Below are 21433 nucleotides of genomic sequence, written 5' to 3' on the forward strand. Positions count from 1 at the left end.
CTGTCTTCATATCAACAATGGAAAATAGCCAGTTGTGGAGAAAATGTTGACGGTTTTGCAAGGTACAGGAATGTAGTTTAAGGCTTAGCTATGTATAGAGTCAGCCTTTTTTTCTGCCAAAATGAATAAACCTCTCAGTGAACCTCTGAAGTTCACCTTGAAGTTCACGGTGGAGTTACCAGAACATTTAAGCACAAAGGGAGAGCTGAGTAGAATTAAACAGGTTTCCACCAATTACAAGATACAGTTCAACATTAATTTTAATCCACTAAATTAAAACCTTGTAATGTCAGCGTAAGTGTATTTTTGAGGTGAGAGTGGGGGAGTGGGATATCTTTGTTAGCTAAAAATGTTGCCTGAACTTTTAAAAATGCTTAAATAGCACATTCTTTGGCTTAGATTACTGAGGAAATCAAACTATTTTCAAACAATATAACATCAATCTGCATTTGAAAACTAAAGTAACTTTATATCATTTCATTTTATCAAATTAAAATAGTCTACTGGTTTCCTATAGATGGCCTTATCAGAGTTCTATACACTTAAAGATAAAAAAGCCTAACAATTCTATAACTATCTAATTATCTATCTTAAAACCCCATTTTTCAAAAATATAGTAAATTTAATGACATTTAATTCAAGAAACATTCTGAAAATGTGTGTGTTTTTAAATAGTATGTTATTTTTCTTATTGGTTTATGGCATGAAAAAATTCAAATTTATTCTGTTATATATAACAAGAAGTATTGAAATTTGAAATATATTTCACATATGGTGAGAAGTATTATAGTACATGACTGGTTCTATTACCCATTGCTCCTTTTGAACACCTATAGTGTTAGGCTATAGAATTTTAGGAGAGTTATCCTTAAGCAATTTGTTCCTGATAAAGGAGTTCGTTTGATACGTGCTTATTTCTGCCCAGTCAGAGTGACTTCAGCACAAATCTTATTGATATGAGAATGAGATCCTGCCTTCAAAACTGGAGTGTAGGTTGCAGCACAAATCAGCCTTTAAAGATGTTGGATTATTCATTAGTTATAAAAATCAGCTCCATTAGGAAAATATAAAGAAAAATTCTCCATAATCCATTTAAATCCATTATTTTTAACACAGAAGTTATTTATTACTCTTAAAATGTGTTTATACTTCATCAGACTCTGCTTAAAGTGACAGTTTTTAAATACGCATTAAAATATGCACCTAGTAAAATGTTGAGAAAAACTTTTTAAAAATAAAATAAAATTAGTTTGGTACTTGCTGCGACGCGCCGGAAACCTGTAAAGAATTAAATACCTTAATTTAAAACTGAAAACTGCAAAAGACAAAGACATTTGCAGTTCACATTTGGTTTCTTACCTGTCGCTTATATATTTGCCGAACAGCCACCTGCAAATAGTTATAGTATCTGAATCACTTTTTTCCCCCAAACTTCAAACTATGGAAGACATTTAGCTAGAAACACAGCGTAGAAGATAATACTGTGATGCAAAGAGCTATCGTGTCTGCAGAATAGCTACTGAGCAGAGGGTCTGGTAACCGCATGGTCCGCTTGGAGTCCTCTAGTGCTGGCGACCCCAGCGCAGAAATGCTGAGGCCGGGAGGCGCCCTCAGAGCCACGGGCGGGCTTGGCTGCGGTGCTGGCGGGCTGTGCCCTGCTGCCCAGCGTTGCCAGGCCTCCGCAAACATTCACGGTAGGGTGCCAGCTCTCGGGGTTTCCAATGTATATATTCCTAATATAAATGCCAAATTAAGTTTTCAAAAGCGAAGTCATTTGCTATTCTCACAGTGTGCACATACACAGTTTATTAAATTTTGTTTTATGCAGTAATGTTCTTGATCTGGTGGAAACATCTGAACACAATTAGGCTATTAATTATGTCTGAAACCATGTTTCCATTTGGTGATAAAACACATACACATATGTTAAACCTATAACGATATGTATAATAATCCATTCTTCTTTTATGAATTCACTATAAATAATATAAGTATTTTAGGAATTGCTTACTGTCATCTGTTTTACTCTCGCTCTCCATGACAAGCATAGAGATGTTGTGCTTTGCATATAATCATGATGAAATATTTTTTGTAGAGTGAAATATTGACTATTTGTAAGTACACTAGCATTAACATTTTTCCAAGATCATTACCATTAAAAGCATTCCCCTTCTTTATTTATGAATCACTAATTACTCTTGTTCATAAAAAAAACACTTTTCTAGGACATTAATATTTCAGTGCCGCTATAGCAGAATACCTCATGGTCTCCTATGTATAACAACATGATGTCCTTTTTGAGGCTTAAATGAAAAATATTTACAGATTGCAATATGTTCAGTGACTTTTTTATGTGTTGTTTAGTATCATTCATTCCTTTTGCATTATTTGGTTTGATTGTGGTATTTTGCTGATTCAACTTATGTTTCTAAAATAGCATTTAAACCTTCAGATTTAGAGAAGTTTAAAAATTAGTTCTCTTTGTCATAAACTTTAACAGCATTGGAAAAATCTTTCTATTCCATAGAGCAAGAATAAAATTTGCCATTCCCACTAATATTATAGAATTTAGAGATGATCAACCAAAAATTGAATTTAGTAGTATAATTGGCCATATGATAATTTTAAGTAAATTCAATATACTGGAACAGTAAGCATTGAAGTTACTTACTTAGCACCTCTACATTCATTCTAGCTGCAAAAAGACAGTCAATAACGGAGAGGTCTTTAATTACTGTGATATTAAAAATGATGTTTTCCTAATATTGGTTGAATTCTTAAAGCATTTTTTTCCGATGAGGCAAAAGCATTTTCTACAAGTTTTTGTTTATATCACTCAAAGGGACATCAAAATGGAACAAGTGGAAATTGAGGCAATAATTAAGAGACTATAAACCTTATTCAGAAAACGAATAGAAGCTTAGATCTCTTGTTTGATGAAAAGAGTACACTGTTGATAAGAGAAAGCAGAAAGAATTATGTATCACATTTTTCTTCCTTTTTCTCCAATGTCAAAAACTAGGAAGAGCAGAATAAAGCAGATGTAAAAGTTGGGTAAGGAAAGTATAAGAACACCTGTAATTGTTTAAATGAGATTAGAACACTAAACTCAGAAAAGTTATCCTATAATGTCAAATGAATTCATAGATGTAATTTCAGAACACCTGTCAGTAATCCTAACAAACTCATCATAAAAGGCACATATGCCATAAGACTAATGACGGGTAAATGCTTTCCAAGGGGAGGGAAGGATGGAAGCCAGAAATGACAGGTAGAGTCTGACGAAATTCTAGCGTAGGTTCTATGTTTATGAAAGTTTCATTAGCATAACTTTAGAGTTGTGATTTCAGAGAGAAAAAATATGAGAGATATTCAAGATTCAATGGGATGCCATTAAAATGAATACAGAATTGGTGCCTAGAGCTAAAGAAATGCAGACTCCACATAGAAATCAATGAAGTTTGCTAAATCTGAACAGGTGTGAAGACTTTCATCTAACCATATCAGATTAAAGAATGTCAACTGAATATTGTGCAAACTTTGAGACCCCTGTTGCCTATATAAAAAAAGTGGTCAGAATATTTATCTACATGGCTGGAGAAAACAAGATGTATACTTCCCCTAGGTCCCTTGCTGTCTCCAATCTTGCATAAACAATACCAACCCTTTGAGATGGTCATATTTAACATTCACAAATTATCGTCCTAATAGCATCAGTTTGCCTGAGATACAAACTTCTCTCCCAGACTGGCAAATTATCTTCACCACAACAATATTTTTAAATTAAGTATAAAAGTAAATTAACTTCAGAGAACTAACTCAGTAGTTGAGAGACTTGAAATTGAAAATCCTACTAGGCAACCTATGAGATTTTAATTTGAAATAAAATATATACTTATTGGATTTGTGATTGTCAGTTGAAGACTATAAAATATTTAATGAAGTTTGTAAATGGCGCTGGGATGTTTAAAAGATGTGGATTGACAATACATATTCTTTTAATTTGTGAGATTTACATGAGCTATTTGAGAGACTGGAAGTATTTTCATGTTAGTGTTGTAAATTATCTGTCCAGCACTTCAAGTCACTATTACAAAATTGGATATGTAAAAGTTTAAATGCATATTAAAAGTTTTGATGGATGTTTGATGAACTAAGAAAATAAGTGAGACTAATTCTTTTAAAAGGAAGTTTAGTTTGTTCAACGAAAGTTAATTGAATATTAATATAAAATGCAAAGATAATAGTTCCTTCTTTACTATACTTAAATATAGAATTATAAAATTCAATTAAGTATTTTCCAGCTTCAGTGAGTTATAATTGACAAATAAATTTGTAAGATATTTCAAGTGTACAACATAAATTGATATACATATACATGGTCAAAGAAAACTCCCCATGTAGTTAGCACATCCATCACCTCACATATTTACTTTTTCTTGTGTTAGAATATTTAAGTTTTACTCTCTTAGCAAGTTTCAATTGCACAGTGCAGTATTATCAACTATAATCTTTATATTCTATGTTAGATTCTTAGGCTTTATTCATCGTATAACTGGAAGTTTATACCCTTTTACCAAACTCTCCCTATTTCCCCCACCAACTACTCTACTGTTCTGTTTCTGTAAGTTCAACTTTTTTTTGAGATTCCACATATAAGTGATACCATGTGGTATTTTCCTTGCTGTATTTGACATATTTTGCTTAACATAATGCTGTCCAGTTTTATCCATGTTGTTGCAAATAACAGGATTTCCTTTTTATTAAAGCTGAATAATACATACATATACCACATTTGCTTGGTCTATTGATCAGTGAACGCTTGGGCTGTTTCCATAGTTTGGCCATTGTGAATAATGCTGCTGTGAACATGGGAACACATATATCTCCTTGAGATAATGATTAGTTTCCTTGGATATGTAAAAAGAAACACAGCTGCTGGATCGCATGGTGGTTCTATTATAAATTTTTTGAAGAGTCTCTGTGCTTGTTCCACAGTGGATGCACCAATTATATTCCTACCAACAGTGCACAAGGGTTTGTCTCCTTTTCTCCACATCTTCACCAACATTTCTTATCACTTGTACTTTTTTTTTTTTACAATACCTATCCTAACTAGTGTGAGGTGATATCTCATTGTGTTGTTGTTTTATTTATTTTTTTTCAATTACAGTTTACATTTAATATTATTTTGTACTACTCTCAAGTGTGCAGTATGGAGGCCAATCACATCCTTTACAAAGTGTCCCCCCTGATATTTTAGTATCCACCTGGCACCATACATAGTTATTACAATATTACTGACCATATTCCCTATGCTGTACTTTACATCTCCGTGACTATTTTGTAACTACCTATCGGTACTTCTCAGTCCCTTCACCCTTTTCACCCAGTACCTTAACCTTCTCCCCTCTGGCAACTATTAGTCTGTTCCCTGTATCTATGAGTCTGTTTCTGTTTTGTTTATATTGTTCCTTAGATTCCACAGGTAATTGAAGTCATATGGTACTTGTCTTTTCCTGACTGATTTATTTCACTTAGCATAATACCCTATAGGTCCATCCATGCTGTTGCAAATGGTAAGATTTCATTATTTTTTGTGGTGGAGTAGTATCCCATTGTACATATGCACCATGTTTTTTTACCCGCTCATCTACTGATGGGCACTTGGCTTGTTTCCATAACCCCGCTAATGTAAATAATGCTGCAATAAACATGGGGGTGCATATGTTCTTTTGAATTAGTGTTTTGGATTTCTTTGGATATATACATAGAAGTGGAATCACTGGGTCATCGGCAGTTCCACTTTTATTTTATTTTTTTAAAAAACCCTCCATACTGTTTTCCATAGTGACTACGAATCTGCATTCCCACCAACAGTGCGTGAGGGCTCCCTTTCCTCCACACCCTCGCCAACACTTGTTTGGTGATTTATTGAAGGCAGCCATTCTGGCAGGTGTGAGGTGAGAGTTCATTGTGGTTTTGACTTGCATTTCCCTGGTGATCAGTGATGTTCAGCACCTTTTCATGTACCTGCTACTCATTTATATGTCTTCTTTGGAAAAGCACCTATTCAAGTCCTTTGCCATTTTTTAATTTGGTCATTTGTTTGCTTATTGAGTTGTATCAGTTTCTTGTATATTTTGGATATTAATCCCTTATTGAATGTGTGGCTTGTAAATATTATCTCCCATCCCACAGGATGCCTTTTCATTTGGTGGTTGGTTTTATTGTCCATAAGCCCTTTAGTTTGATTTAACCTTACTTGTTTATTTATTTATTTATTTAGTTGCTTTTGTTTTTGTTGTCAAATCCAAAAACTCATTGCCAAGACTAGTGTCAAGAAGCTTATCTCCTATGTTTTCCTCTAGGAGTTTTATAATTTCAGGCCTAGACTCAAGTGTTTAACTCACTTTGAATTGATTTTTATGCCTGGTTAAGATAAAATCTGTAATTTCAACCTAAGAGTTTAACAAGCTAGATTCTAAATTTTTAAGTTTAATAAATTAATGTTAATCATGACCTGGGTAACTATTGATACTCCTCCTTGTACATAAAGCCATTTTTAGACCTGTGGAAGTTCACACAACAAAAACGCTTTATAATTCTGCTTTAGAATTACTGTCCCACCAAAAATAATTAAAACACCCGACAATTAAAAAATTCAGACAAAACATATCAAATGATCATGTTTAGACATTGAAAAAGAAGCACCACTGGGCTAAATTCCTGAAACAGAGGAAACAACTGAGTCCTACAATACCACAGTGTATTGCTTGTAGGCATTTTTCAGCAAAATGCCTAGTGGTCTCACTAAGTTCAAAAACAGAAATTAGAGGCCGTGAAGATCAAAGCATCTAAAATTTGTGGAAAAGAATATGGGCAGAGGGAAGGAGGAGGAACTGCATATAGAAAGAGCAATGAAGAATTTAAGAAGAATAACTTATCTTTCAGGGGAGATACCACATCATAAGGATGGTTTTCCTAAGGTGAGGCTCACCCATTACATTCTGGGTGTGCTTACCCCTGAGAATTTCTCCAAAAGAAAGAAAAAAAAAAAGAATAACCTTGAGGCACTGGTTGAATACTATACGTGCACATATTAAAGGAGACTCCCATAGTCCAAGAAAAGAGCCACTGGCAAGCAATAGGCTGCTCAGTAGCCAAAGCTACGCAAACTGGAAGTGGTTTGTTTTCTTACTGATCATACCCGAAAAGCCTTGTAGTATATAAAAGAAAACACTGGGTAGAATCTCCAGACATGTCACAACTTAGCAGTTGGGGTTAGTTAGTCCCAGAGAGAAGTCTATTCTGGACTGTCCAAACAAAGCTTAATGTGGCTTGAGTGGATCAAACTATCACAAATTACTTATCTAGGCATGAGAACAAAATCCAGCACTCTTTAAACTAATTCAATAAAATCCAGAAACAAATGACACAAAATTCATAATCATTGAGCAGCTAATAAAACATTATCAGGAGTCTAAGGAATCAGAAATATGTGAACCAGGCCAGGAGAAAAGTCAAGCAATAGAAACAGAACCTGAAATAAGAGATGATGGAATTTATAGACTTGGGCATTGAAACAGCTCTTATAAATATTGTAAACGAAACCTAGGATGTAAATGAAAATATAAACATACAAAGAAGAGAAACAGAAGCTATTTCCCTTGGAAAAAGGGGAAATTCAAGTGGAACTTTACAGATGAGAGATGTAATATACATGCAGCATGGGATTAAAACAGATTAGACACTGAAAAAGAAAACAGAACTAAAGATAGGCTAATAGAAACCATCCAAAATAAAACACAAGGATAAATAAGGCTGACAAGAAAATATAACTATAGAAAATGTCAAATGGTTTACACATGTAATTGAAGGCCCCAAAGAAGCAAGGGAGGGCAAAAATATATTTAAAAAATAATGCCCAAATTATTCCAAAATTGATGAAAATCATTAAGGGTACAGATCCGAGAAGTCTAACAACCTCGAAAGTAAAAAAATCAATAAATCAAAAAAACAGACCAGTATCTGTCCTAACAAAGGGTTAAAAACCAACAACAAAGAAACTCTTAAAAACAAGGTGCAGAAAAGAGACATTATATATGGAAGAACAAAATCAGAATCACAGAAGCAGCCTTGTTGTCAGAGGCAGTGCAAACTAGAAGACAATCAGCAACATCTATAAAATACTGAAAGAAAGAAAGTAAAGATATATCAATCTAGAATTCTATTTCCACCAAAATATCTTACGAAGCTGAAAACAACGTGAAGATTTTTTTCCCCTCCTATGAAGAAGAGCAGAGATAAAAAAGAAAGACAATGTAAAGGGAGTTTTTGAGACAGAAAGAAAAATGATACCACTGAGAAATTTGAATCTACACAAAGAAATAAATACTGTCAGGGCTGAAAAAATATGTGAGTAAATAGAAAAGAAATTTTCCCCATTTTAAATCTATTTAAATAATAATGGGCATTTGAAATAAAAATAATGTGTTGAGGAATTTAATTATATGACAACAATGGCACAAATGGGAATGCACAAATCATAGTATTTTTAGGCCGTTATGTTACATTTGAAGCAGTACAGTGTTATTTGAAGGTATACAATAAGTTAAAGGTATATGTTTTAAGTTCCAGATAAATCATTAAAAACATTAATAAAGCAAATTATAGTTAAGACGCCAATAGTGGACATAAGCAAAATCATAACAATTCAATTAATCCAAAAGAAGTAGAAAAAGTAATAAAGAACAGATAGAACAAATAAAAAAAAATAGCAAGATAGCTGTAATTAGAGATATCATATTGAATAAAAAATGCAAGGGCCTACCCTGGCTGGTGTTGCTCAGTGGTTGGAGTGTCAGGCAGTGCACCTAAGGGTGGCAGGTTTGATTCCCGGTCAGGGGAATGTACCTGGGTTGCAGGTTTGATCCCAGTTCAGGTCTGTGTGCATGTGGGAGGCGACCAATCCATGTGTTTTTCTCACATCAATGTTTCTCTCTCCCTCCGTCCCTCCGTCCCTTCCTTCCTTTCCTTCCCCTTCTCTAAAAATCAGTGGAGCCCGGCTGGGCGTGGCTCAGTGGTTGAGCATCAACCTAGGATCCAGGATATTGCAGTTTGATTCCCGGGCAGGGCACATGCCCGGGTTGCGGGCTCGATCCCCAGTCGGGGGCATGCAGGAGGCAGCTGATCAATGACTCTCATCATTGATGTTTCTCTCTCTCTCTCTCCCCCTCTCTTCCTCTCTCTGAAATCAATAAATATACATTTAAAAAAATCAATGGAAAAAATACCTTTGAGTGAGGATTAATTTTAAAAAAACAAAAAACAAGGACCCTATATATATGTTTCCCTCAAGAAATCCACTCTGTCTCAGTTTTTCTGGCCCAAATCATGTGATGTATAAAAATACTCCGAGTATTGATATATAGGTTCTATGGCTCTATTTGTTCTCAAGAGATGTTCTATGGAATAGCTTTTGGGCTCCATCATGTTCAAATGATTTGTTTGAAGACATAAAAAACAATCCAAAAAAAAAAATGTGTTTCGCCACCATGTCAAGCTGCTTAGCTAATGCCACATAACCACATATGATAGAGTCAAGATTAAAAATAACACATAGAAACACTGGGCACCAACCAAAGTGAAATATTGTAAGAATAAAAATGAAATTCTGAAATAGGTGCAGGGCAGCTGAAAACTGGCTTTCAGTAGAATATCATTAAACATTTAGAGATCTTCATTAAAAATTAGTATATGCCACACATGTATCATGGTGCCCAGAATCAATTCTTGGAACGGAAAAAGAATGGGAATGGAAATGGTGACATCTCAGTATCTGTAGTTTAGTTAATAGTGTTACGCCAATGTTCATTGCTTAGTTTTAAAAAATGCACCATGGTTATAGAAAATGTCAATCCTTAGAAAAAGTGCACCGTCCGGTATGCAAGAACTCCCTGTGCTATACAGGGGTGGGCAAAGGTAGGTTTACAGTTGTCCATGTGGAAATACAGTAAAAAATATAAGAATAAACTCTGTTTTGTGCTCACAAATGAACTCACAACTGTAAACTTACTTTTGCCAACCCCTGTATTTACAGCTCTACTGTAAATCTAAAATTATTTCAAAATGAGAAGTTAAAAAAGTTAAAATGTGTCAATAAAGTCCAGTGGCATGTAAAACATCAGGGGAATAGTTATTTCATGATAGAGAAGTAACTTCTCCTTGGTAAAGGAGCAAGTGAGTGGAGGGATTGGTAACGTTCTATTTCCACAATAACCATTATAGTTCACATATTATTCTCAAGATTTTACAGATGAAGTCAAGTTAATTTCTCAGAGCAGTCAATTGCAAATCTGGGATATAAAACTAAGTTTATATAACTAGAAAGACCAGGAGTTTCCCACAATAACGTAGCAGCCTCTAATGTTACGATTTGTCTTCTGCACTCTCCTTAAGTTTTATTTTCACTTATGTTCATTTTAAGACTGGTGTTTAAAAGTTGAGTGCATTAAGAGAATAATCAGAATAATAAGGGAGTAAAGAAACAGTGAGCTTTATCCCAAAATAAAAAGAACAGAGCCCAGCCCTGGGTGGTGGTTCAGTTGGTTGGAGTGTCAGCCTGTACAGGAAAACGGTTGCAGTTCAATCCCTGGTCCAGGCACGTACAGAAAGCAACTGAACTCCGTTTTCTCTCTCTCTCTCTCTCTCTCCATTCCTCTCTTTCTAAAACAAATTTTAAAAATAAGAGGAAAAAAAAGGTATATGAACATATGATAATTAGTATGGATAAGCCAGGTTTTCATTTCTTCAGAAGGGATCCATACAGTGGGAGGGGTGCACATTTTATCTTAAGAGAAAATATGTTTTAGCATTATGCTGCTTAAAAATAAAATGAGTTGCTTTTTGAAATCTTGCTAATGCAGTGGTATTAACGTATAGGCAGGGTGTGTTGTTCCCCAGGGGAGGTCTCTCATTCTAAGGAGAAATAATTCATGCAAAGACATGATGGTGTGAAATGCACCACATATTTAGGAAATAGAAAATACTAATGGGTAGCAGGATTATATATTCTGGTACCAGTGGAAATTGTTCAGAGATTTTGCTGTCACAATAAAAGACTGAGGAATTATATTGCCATTCTAACTAAATGCTGTTATTATGACTTGGAGTGCTGTTATAGATCCACTAAGCAGTCTCTTGAAATAATTCTAGGCAGTGACAAAATTTGGTGATAGTTTTGTAAAGTCCAAATTAAGGACAAGTTTCATTGCAAAAAAACAGGAAAGATAAAAGCAATACAATTAAAATTAACTAAGCACTTACTATATGCCAACTGTTATGCTTGATATACTTTATATATAATTTATGAATTCTGCTTCAAAACAGAGTAAAAATCAAGTCCTAAATCTGGGAGATACGCATAAATTTACTGAAAAAATACACCTTACAATTCTATTTTATTTCTGACACAAAGTCATACTATGTATGCTTCATTGGTTTAGCAAATATGGGTACAAAATACAAATATTTCCCTAGAAATAGCATTGGAAATCCTACGAGGAAGCAAATCTGCTTAGTTCTTTTAACACAGAGATTTTATAGGAACTCATTCCTTTAACTTAAGGCTCAATCTCTCATACCATTAAAGGAGGCAACCCTCTACATCTTTATCAGTAATTGACCTCTTAGTATAAATGAAGGCTCTGAAAGCAAGTTTTAATAAAGGTGACCAGGTGGTTGGATTGAAGGAACAGAATGAGAACCCACAAGTAGGAAGTTTGGACATGGGACAGGAGACCTGAGGGAGACTGCCTTAAATATTTGCCTTGAATACCCCTACTCATAATTTTTCAATTACTGTATGACATACTATAAAATTACAATATTGCACTTTGAGTTAATATCATTGTTAAGGAAAACATGAGTACTATAACCCTTAATTTTCTCTAGAATGAACTGAATAAGTGATTATAGGATAGGTGCATAACACACACTATTTCTATAAAAAGAAAATCTAGTAACTAGACATTGTATTCTTTTTAGTGGACCACTTTTTAAATAAGGTAAATTCTTGACTAGTTTTTTTCATGATTAAACAGAAAAAGGTCTTAGTTTCCTTCTAAAATGAATACACACACTCAAGTAATGTCAATAGTTGATTGAGGCTCATAGAGATCTAGTTGTGGTCTTTATTACACCTGTGATGGTTAATTTTATGTCTCAGCTTGGCCAGGCTATGGTGCTTCAGATGTTTGGTCAAACATCAGTCTAATGTTGCTGTGAAGGTATTTTTTTTAAATGTGATAAAGTTTTAAATCAGTATACTTTCAGTAAAGCTGATCACCTTCCATGATGAGGGTGGGCCTCGTTCATTCAGTTGAAGGCATTTACAGCTCTGGTGGGGGAGTTGTGACGGGGTGGGTGGGTGGGGGGATGGAGTGGGGGAGGGGAGGAGGGATTGAGCAAAAAAGAAAAAAGAGAGAGAAAACTCATAGACATGGACAACAGTGTGGTGATTGTTGGGAGGAGCGGGGTGGTGGTGGAAGAGAGCATAGAGGGGTTAAATGGTGATGGAAAAAATAAAATAAAATAATAAAATAATAAAATAAAAATAAAAACTGAGTTCCCTGCAGGAGGAAGGAATTCTGCCTACAGACTGCCTTTGAACTTAATACTGCAACATCAGCTCCTCCCTGAATCTCCACCCTGATCCCTGCCTTCAGATTTCAGACTTGCCAGTCCCCACAATTTCACAAGCCAATTTCTTTAAATCTCTGTCTTAATAGGTGATATAGATAAATAGACAGATAGATAGAGCTCAATCTGGAGAAACCTGACTAAAACAACACCTTTACTAAGAAATGCATCCTTGGTTTGGCTGTGCCAATTGTTTTGGCCAGCTGCATGAATATTATCATTGTACAAACATCAGGGGTAGAATGCGCCTGAAGTATGTGCTGAGTGATCACAGGATACAATCTCTGGACAAGAGAATCCTTTCTATTAAGTGACAACCACAGACTTCTTTTTTGTAGGTGTCCTTATGCAAATGCTTAATTTTTGTTATGTATGATATAATTCCCGGTGATTTTTGTTCTGATTCTTAATTTTTATTCCAACACACTACAACCTAAAAAAACCATGCTTTAGGTTTATTCCTAGTACTAATCTCCATGGAAGAATTGAAACAATTTGTAACATTGAAATTTATAGCTTTTATTCAACAGGCAAAAAGAACTGCTTCCAGCATTTTTGATTCTTAAAGTACAAAAACCAACACACCCCATTCTTTTTTTGATAAAATACACAAACACACACAGTCTTATGGTGATAACACCTCTCAGCATGAGTCTTATGCAAATAGAAAACTTTTAAAGTATGCATTATTTTAAATGTACTAATCTATATAAAAATCAAACACATAATAAAAATGTATATGTCTACATAAAGGCTTAAAAGCACACATAAAGTTCACCTTGCCATCAAAACCATTTTTTCAGTATTATTCCCTGGAGATGTTTCCATTAGAAATTTTATTATATCATTCTAAGAAAATGTATGTATATATACCAGCATATGAAAACATACTACTCTACACACTATTTTGCATCTTGACTTTTAATTTAATAAAAAAGCACATGGAAATCACAAAATCCTCACAACAGTATAAAATAATTATGTAGTTTTAGCTACCTCACTTGGCAAATGAAGAACGTAAAATGTTTGGGACTGAGATATAAAGTAACTTGCCCAAGGTCACAGCTAGTACGTGGCAGACAAGGGTTTGAGAACTAGGCATCTTGACCTGAAAGTCTGTGCTCTTAGCTCTTCATCATAATGTCTTAGGGATCTTTCTTCATCCAAAAAAAAAAAAATATATATATATATATATATATATATATATATATATATATATATATATAAAACTTTAAACATAGTTTTTAAAGGCCATAGGATTTCAAGATATTTTAAAAATAAATAATCCTTTTCACAAGTTACTGAGTGAGTATTTAGCACTGCTTTCAACTTTCTTACCGTAGAGCACTAAGAATGAGATACCAGCCAAGAAGCTTGCTTTTCTAACTTAGTTTAAATTGTTTAGTTAACTCTAACTTCGAACTTAGTTCAACTGTTGAGGTAAGCTCTCTCCATACACTTTGTGAATATAACTAAGCTGAACAAATTTGTAACGTAGCAGCAGGATCTTCCCAGGCGTCTCAAGGGGTACAGTTAGGATGGTGGGTCAGAATGCCCCTGCTGTTGGTTGGTGGTTTGTTGTTATTGTAGTTATCACAATCATCTCTTACAGCCCATATAAAAAGTCTATTTCAAATTAATACAGTTAGTGGACTGCTCTCTCCCTCAGATGAGGTCTTCAGACCAAAATCCTAGCAGCATAGTAAGAAAACGTAGATAAAGCTATCTTAAACATCAAGGCTTTTCTCTACTGAAGGCTTTAAGGAGACCACAGATGCCTAGGGATGGCTATTTTAAAATATTTTGTCAAATATTTTAAAAAATAGGTCCCAAGCCCAGCCAGACGTGGCTCAGCAGTTGAGTGTCAACCTAGGATCCAGGTGATCGGGGTTCGATTCCTGGTCAGGGCACATGCCCGGGTTGTGGGCTCGATCCCCAGTCCGGGGCGAGCAGGAGGCAGCTGATCAATGACTCTCTCATCACTGATGTTTCTATCTCTCTCTCCCTCTCCTTTCCTCTCTCTGAAATCAATAAAGACATATTTAAATAAATAAATAAATAAATAAAATTAAAATAAGTCCCAAAGTTACTCTCTCATCTCCAATGATACCTGCCTTACCAATTATCTTTGTTCAGTTAATAAAATGGAGTTTATGTTCCTTTTCCTCTGGAAAAATGATAAGGAACCAAAAGGTACCTTAAGACTTATTTATGGTGAAAAAAATAAAACTTTAAGCAAAATATCATCAGTATAATAATGCATATTGCTAAGACTGACAAAGTTCTCACAAAGCCAAATGGTTCACTAGCCTATCCTTCCCCTAGATGAAAGAATCAGTAGGCATTTCACAGAGAAGCAGAGGAAACAAAGCATTTTGTCAATTGTGAATGTCCATGTTTTATTTAATTACTACCAGATTTAATAAGGGAATGCAAGTTATTCTTCATATTGAAATTTTAAAATTTTGTGCCTTATATTAAAACCTTTGAAATGTTAAAAGTTTTACCCTTTCCCTGCATTCTCTAACATTTACTTCCCTGAACATATATTGCTTTTCTAATGAGAAAACTCAGCACCTCACAAATATTTTAAAGTGTTGGGTTTTTTAAAGTGTTTTGTCCCATAGTTAATAAATAGTTCTTAGAATGTCTATTTTTGCCAAGTAAACTGCTATAGAATCTCTTATAAGTGCGAGGATATTTTGATTTTGATATTAAATTTAGTACACATACTTCATAAGTATAGTTCAAAGCTGGAGAAAAAAATGATAATTTTGTTTTTTATTTTTAAAATGTTTCCATAATAGAGGCTGTTTTTTCTCTCTACTTCTATTATAGCTTTGTATGACCTTGCCTGTTTATAGCAGATGAATATTATTTGGGAAAAAATAATGTTTAAGAATTTTTTTACAGGTTAAGAAAATTCTTTATCCAGTTCTTATGTGTGTTTTTGAACTTTCTGAGTGCTATACATTTTTGTGTGAATTTTAATATAATGGATAAAATACATATTAATGACACACTTTTCTTTTTGAAAGACTTTAATCTCTAAAAAGGAAATAAGACTTTCAAAGAAACGACATTTTACCAAAAATCTTGATCTTTTGTGACATTGTCATCTAACTCTCATAGTGGGTATAATTTACCAAATTGGTTCGAAGTCATTTCAAGAAAGTACAGGAGCCATGGTCTGCATTACTGATAGATTTATCCAAGTACTTGATAGTCCATTAAGAGAATAATTTGTCTGAAAGCATGCAGGCCAATATCCACACAGTGCTCCAAACACACAACCAATTTGAGAAGCAACCAGACAGCTGTTACCTACTTAGGGTTTGCCTATGACCACATAAATAATGCCTTGGGTTCCCACTTCTAACAAGATTAGACTTGCTACTTAAAAAATTGCTATTTTCTCTTGAATAGATGAATGTCACATGTTCTGTAATTAGAAAGCAGCTAAAGAATATCCAATTTAGTGGGAAAGGGTGTGGTGGGCAAGAGGAAGAACTATAACACAAACAGGAATATTTGAAGTAATGTATCAACGTTGCCTGAAAGATTTTAGGTGCTATTGTTATGTATCTTAATTACAATACTCTAAAATCTCTATACCTTCTTTTTATTCCTACTCCCCTATCTTCCCATTTTTCTGGGGATTTCACATAGCGTCTCAAGCTTTCACTTTTATAACATCTCCTCATCACACTCCAGGCCTTGGAGTTTATAGGCAGTCCTAAAAGTATACTCAATCATATCTGTGATTTATTTTGCATAAAGTGCTAAAATATGTATTCAAGCTCAATGGTGACTAAATCCAGAAGAAACAATATAAAACCCCTCAAATTTCATTTTTAGCTTTTGAATTACAATCTTCAAAAGCGTTTATAATTATTTTTTATCTTAATGATCTAATTAGACTCCTTTGCAGATTAATAATCCCTAGCTCCATATCTTGTAGTCTTCCTATTACAGGTACTTATGGACTCACTTCCCACACTTCCTCTTCAAGTAATCACAAATGGCTTGGCTACTTACTGTCGGCAGAATTCTGGGCTGCTGCATTGCCCCATTCCATCAGGTAAGTTCATGTAAGCTATGTGAACAATGCCCGCTGAAATTCTGCAAGGCACAGTTGTTCTCATGAACAACAATGGGAATATGCTTCTGTAATTGATGCTCTTAAGTAGCCTGACTAGACCCATCACACCTTTTTTATTGTTACTCCTTTGCTTCCATTATATGTTCTGTGCCAGCAACCCCACTCGCAATCTCTAGGCTCCCTAAATGATGTTAAACCCTATTTATATTTTAATGCCTAATTTGAAGTCTCCCACATCTCTGAGCCCACCTGATAGCTGAAGTTGATATGCCCTCCTCTGTGCTCCCCTGGCCTTTCGTTCTTATGAGAGGTCAGCATTCCATCTATGGCCTCCTGTGCGTGTGTGTGTGTGTGTGTGTTTTCCTTTCTTGCTTTAGAATGAGATATTTAAAGGCAGAAATCATGACCTGCTAATCTTTGAATAATTATGTCATAGTGCCTGCAATATTAGTGGACTAAAAATTGCTGAATTGATGTCCATAAACTGAGAACTCTTATAGAACTCAAGAAAGTACATCAAAAGACCTATTAGCCTTTAGGGTTACAAAGAAAATACCCCGAACCAGCTACCTAAAATTTTATTCTTAAATATCATTCTGACTTTAAAAAAAAGTTAAACTCTATTTCATATGTGTTATTGAAGTCACTCCTCTCACAAAACCAACTGCAGAATTACCAGACTCATAAACAGGTTCCCTGGAGCAATGCCTTCCTATTTCCCAGCGTGATTATTAATCCAGTGGGCCCAGCAATGCAAAACTAAATCCACAAAATTTACATGATTCTCTTTTTCCATAATCCTTCTAAAGCCTAGGCCTGTCCCTTGTAATGCAAACTAAAACCTGCACATAAGAAATTCAGAACAGTATCTTGAAGACCAAAACAGCCATCTTCCATTAAATGCAGCCCCTATTTTAAGCAATTCTCTTTGATCAACTGTAATGCATGTAGCTGCCAATTTTCTATTGTACACCAGAATTAGACCATGGTAAGGGCAAATATATCAAGTAATTGATTATTTTGAAATAAATCATACAGCGAAGGCTTCGAGTGGTTCTAAGAAAAGATATGGCAATGCAAATAGCTAATTGATCTTTAATTATTAGACATCCAGAAAGATCTTAGCAGGCCAAGTGGGTGCCCTTTAGACAGCCAGCTCCATAAAGCAAATAAATGGAGAAATGTATACAATAAAGAAAAAGCCCATTCTGAGATAGTTTTAATGATATTTATTGAGAACTTATTACATGCCATAATTTAACAGATGTTTATTGAGCACCTATTATATGCCAGGCTCCCTATAGAACTGCAGATAAAAGTGAAGAAAACAAACAAAATCTCTTATTTCATGGGGCTTATAGTAGGAAGAGAAATTAACCTTGGAGAAATCGGTCAGGACTTGGTTTATGTCACGTGTAATTCTGTTCCTTCTAAGCCAAACACAGCCCCATGTTTTAACAGAACTTGGCATTATCTTGTCCTAAGGAGCTGTCACCCAGAGTAGCTAAGGTGCCCATGTTTCCCGGATGGCAGCACTGCATCTGGCTGTGCCGTTCCAACCACAGCCTTAGTTTATGCCTCATCCTGTGACAGCATGTGAAGGAAGCGCCAGGAGACCACGACAGATTGTGTATACTCTGAAAGCCAGTTTCAACATTTAGAAGCTGATCTGGCAACAGATCCTTCCCTAAGGACCCCTTCTAACATCTGAACATGCAGTTTTCTAGTTGCCTGCACCTTTTCACACTATAAACTCAAACTTTCCGTCAAACAATGGTGTTAAATAATCAGCATCCTTCCCCAGCCAACATGTACTTGCAAAGCTGAACACACCAATGAATCTCCCAACACTGAGTACCAGCCATTCTGTTTCCAAAGAAAACAGAGATTTAAGGTGGAGCCTCAGCGATTTCTGAGGCTCCTGCAAGCACCCTCCGGTTTCATGGGTCAGACAGCACTTGAGGGCGTGCCCCTCTCCAAGGGCCTGCACTCGGGGCACGGGCCCCGAAGGCTCTCCATCGAAGGCAACATTGCTGTGGGAAAGTCCACCTTTGTGAAGTTACTCACGAAAAGTTACCCAGAGTGGCACGTAGCTACAGAACCTGTAGCAACATGGCAGAATGTCCAGGCTGCTGGCATGCAAAATGCCTGCAATACCCCAAATCTTGGAAACTTGCTGGATTTGATGTACCAGAAGCCATCACGATGGTCCTACACATTCCAGACGTTTTCTTTTATGATCCACCTGAAAATGCAGCTGGAGCCCCCCACCGAGAAAGTCTTCCAGGCCAAGAAAGCGGTACAGATCTTTGAGAGGTCTGTGTACAGTGACAGGTATATCTTTGCAAATAATCTGTTTGAAAATGGCTCCCTCAGTGATTTGGAGTGTCATATCTATCAGGACTGGCATGCTTTTCTCCTGCAGGAGTTTTCTAGCCGGCTTCCAATACACAGCTTCTTCTACCTTCAGGCTACTCCACAGGTTTGTTTAGAGAGACTACACCGGAGGGGCAGGGAAGAAGAGAGAGGAATTGAGCTGGCATATCTCGAGCAGCTTCATGATCAACACGAAGCCTGGCTTGTTCACAAGACTACCAAGCTCCACTTTGAGTCTCTATTGAACGTTCCAGTGCTGGTGTTGGATATTAATGATGATTTTTCTGAAGAAATAACCAAACAAAAAGAACTCATGAAAAAAGAAAAAAAAGAAAAGAAAACAGGGATTTAACCCTTAGAATTCATCAATTGTCTCTTATGTTAAACAAACACCAAAGAGGATGGAAGAAATGGGTTTCCTGGGGATTGGGTTTAAAGACACCTTCATTAAGAGAGAAAAACTACTTGGGCTGTAATTTCTTTTAAGAAGAAAAAAGATCTAATAACTTTCTTAACAATATCCATAGTGAAATTGCTTCAGGATCTGTTTCTGCATATAAAACCAAACGGTGGGGGGGGGGGGGGGAGAAAGGGAGAGCTAAAAGAAAGGGAGACTTAACTGTTTCTAAGGACAATGAAAGATTTGTTGATATAACATACAGTAAACAAAACTGATGACAAAGCACCAAAGACATGAATATGTTCCAGGAGTTTGGATGACCATTTAAACTTGCTCTGTCTTAGAATCCCTTGTTATCTACTTTTTGGAACATAGTTAGGACTAGAGATATCTTTTTTTTTCTTCTTTTTTTAAATATATCTTTATTGATTTCAGAGAGAAGAAGGGACAGGGAGAGAAAGAGATAGAAACATCCATGATGAGAGAGTCATTGATCTGCTGCCTCCTGCAGGCCCCCGACTGGGGATCGAGCCCCCAACCCGGGCCTGTGCCCTGACTGGGAATTGATCCGCGATCTCCTGGATTCTAGGTCGATGCTCAACTGCTGAGCCACACCCGCCGGGCAGGACTAGAGTTATCTTGATCTGCCTAGAAATTCTTCTCCTTCTTACTAGGTTTTAACCTCTTAGAGTAACACTGTCTGTTAGGAATATAATGCAAGCCATAAATGCATGTTAAATATTCTAGTAACTGTGACAAAAAGTAACAGAAAATTAATTTAAAATGTGTTTTATATAACCCAATTTACCTAGAATATTGTCATTTGAAAAAGCATTCATTATAAAAATAACTGAACTTGTTTTTGATACTGTCTTTTGAAATCCTGGTGTCAACTTTATACTGACAGGACATCTAAATTGATACTAGTGACCAGTATGACAGCACAGTCTACGGGGTGAGACTATATTTGGGACAATTTCTGTTCTCAGCTTCTCTGTATCTGTGCCCCTGGTTGGTACTGTGTACTGGACAAGTTTGCATGCATATCAGGGTCTAAAAATAGTACGTGTATTATTATAATGAGATGTTTGTAAACTAATGTGTAATTTGGAAGCACGTCATGTGGTAATTAATCGCATCATCGCACAGTGTATGAAAGTGATTCACATTCCAACAGCAAGCCCTTGACTCCCAACGTACTGGTTGAAGAAGCCTAATATTCATGAACACTGAGCTGTTGAATAAAAAAATGTTTCAAAATATCAATAGTTCTCAATTTTCTTTTCTCTTTTATCTAATTTACAAACACTGTGGCAGCACTTGTAAAAGTTTCAGAACTTTATTCATCATTAAGAACTAAAAATGAAGTAAAATAACAAAGAAGTATTCAACATTTTCACAATTATATTTGTTTAGGGCAGATATATCAAGTTTTTGGACTCTGCTTCTAATATTCAGAATATATCTTTTCCAGAACTTTCCTCTGGAAAAGCTTTTGCCTTCTTTTATATGCGCTCAGATCCCTTGGGCTTCATCATCCTGTGGCTGTAAATGATTAGTTATAAATGGATTTCCTGGCTCTTGCTCATACTTGCTCATGCTAGAGTTTGGTTTCCTGCAAATTCTTCTTTAAAAGTTTTTCATGAGTCACAAGCTATGTCTCGATTGGTGCTTAAAAAGCAGCATGCAGCCTCCGTCACAAGTCCAGCTTCCCTCTTGGGGGTCTTGCTGTTCTGGACTCTGTTAAGGCAGCTTGCCCTTCAGGGAGCCTACCTATAGGCTATATCTAGCACTTTAATTTAGCAGCATATTTAGTATCCTCCAGCTGTCCACCAGGCAGAGAAGTCTTCCAC

General features: G+C 35.7%; 1 protein-coding gene across 1 annotated transcript; it reads left to right on the plus strand.

Annotated features, from left to right (window-relative positions):
• Positions 1-1543: 1543 nt before the first annotated feature.
• LOC107523971 (deoxyguanosine kinase, mitochondrial-like) lies at positions 1544-19532 on the plus strand. The gene is made up of 4 exons (XM_087817796.1): positions 1544-1694; positions 16678-16783; positions 18596-19138; positions 19181-19532. The coding sequence occupies exons 1-4, from the start codon at positions 1544-1546 to the stop codon at positions 19530-19532; spliced, it is 1152 nt and encodes a 383-aa protein (XP_087673922.1).
• The last annotated feature ends 1901 nt before the right edge of the window (positions 19533-21433 follow it).

The sequence above is a fragment of the Miniopterus natalensis genome, chromosome 6 (genome assembly GCF_054644295.1).
Source record: "Miniopterus natalensis isolate mMinNat1 chromosome 6, mMinNat1.hap1, whole genome shotgun sequence".
Lineage (NCBI taxonomy): Eukaryota > Metazoa > Chordata > Mammalia > Chiroptera > Miniopteridae > Miniopterus > Miniopterus natalensis.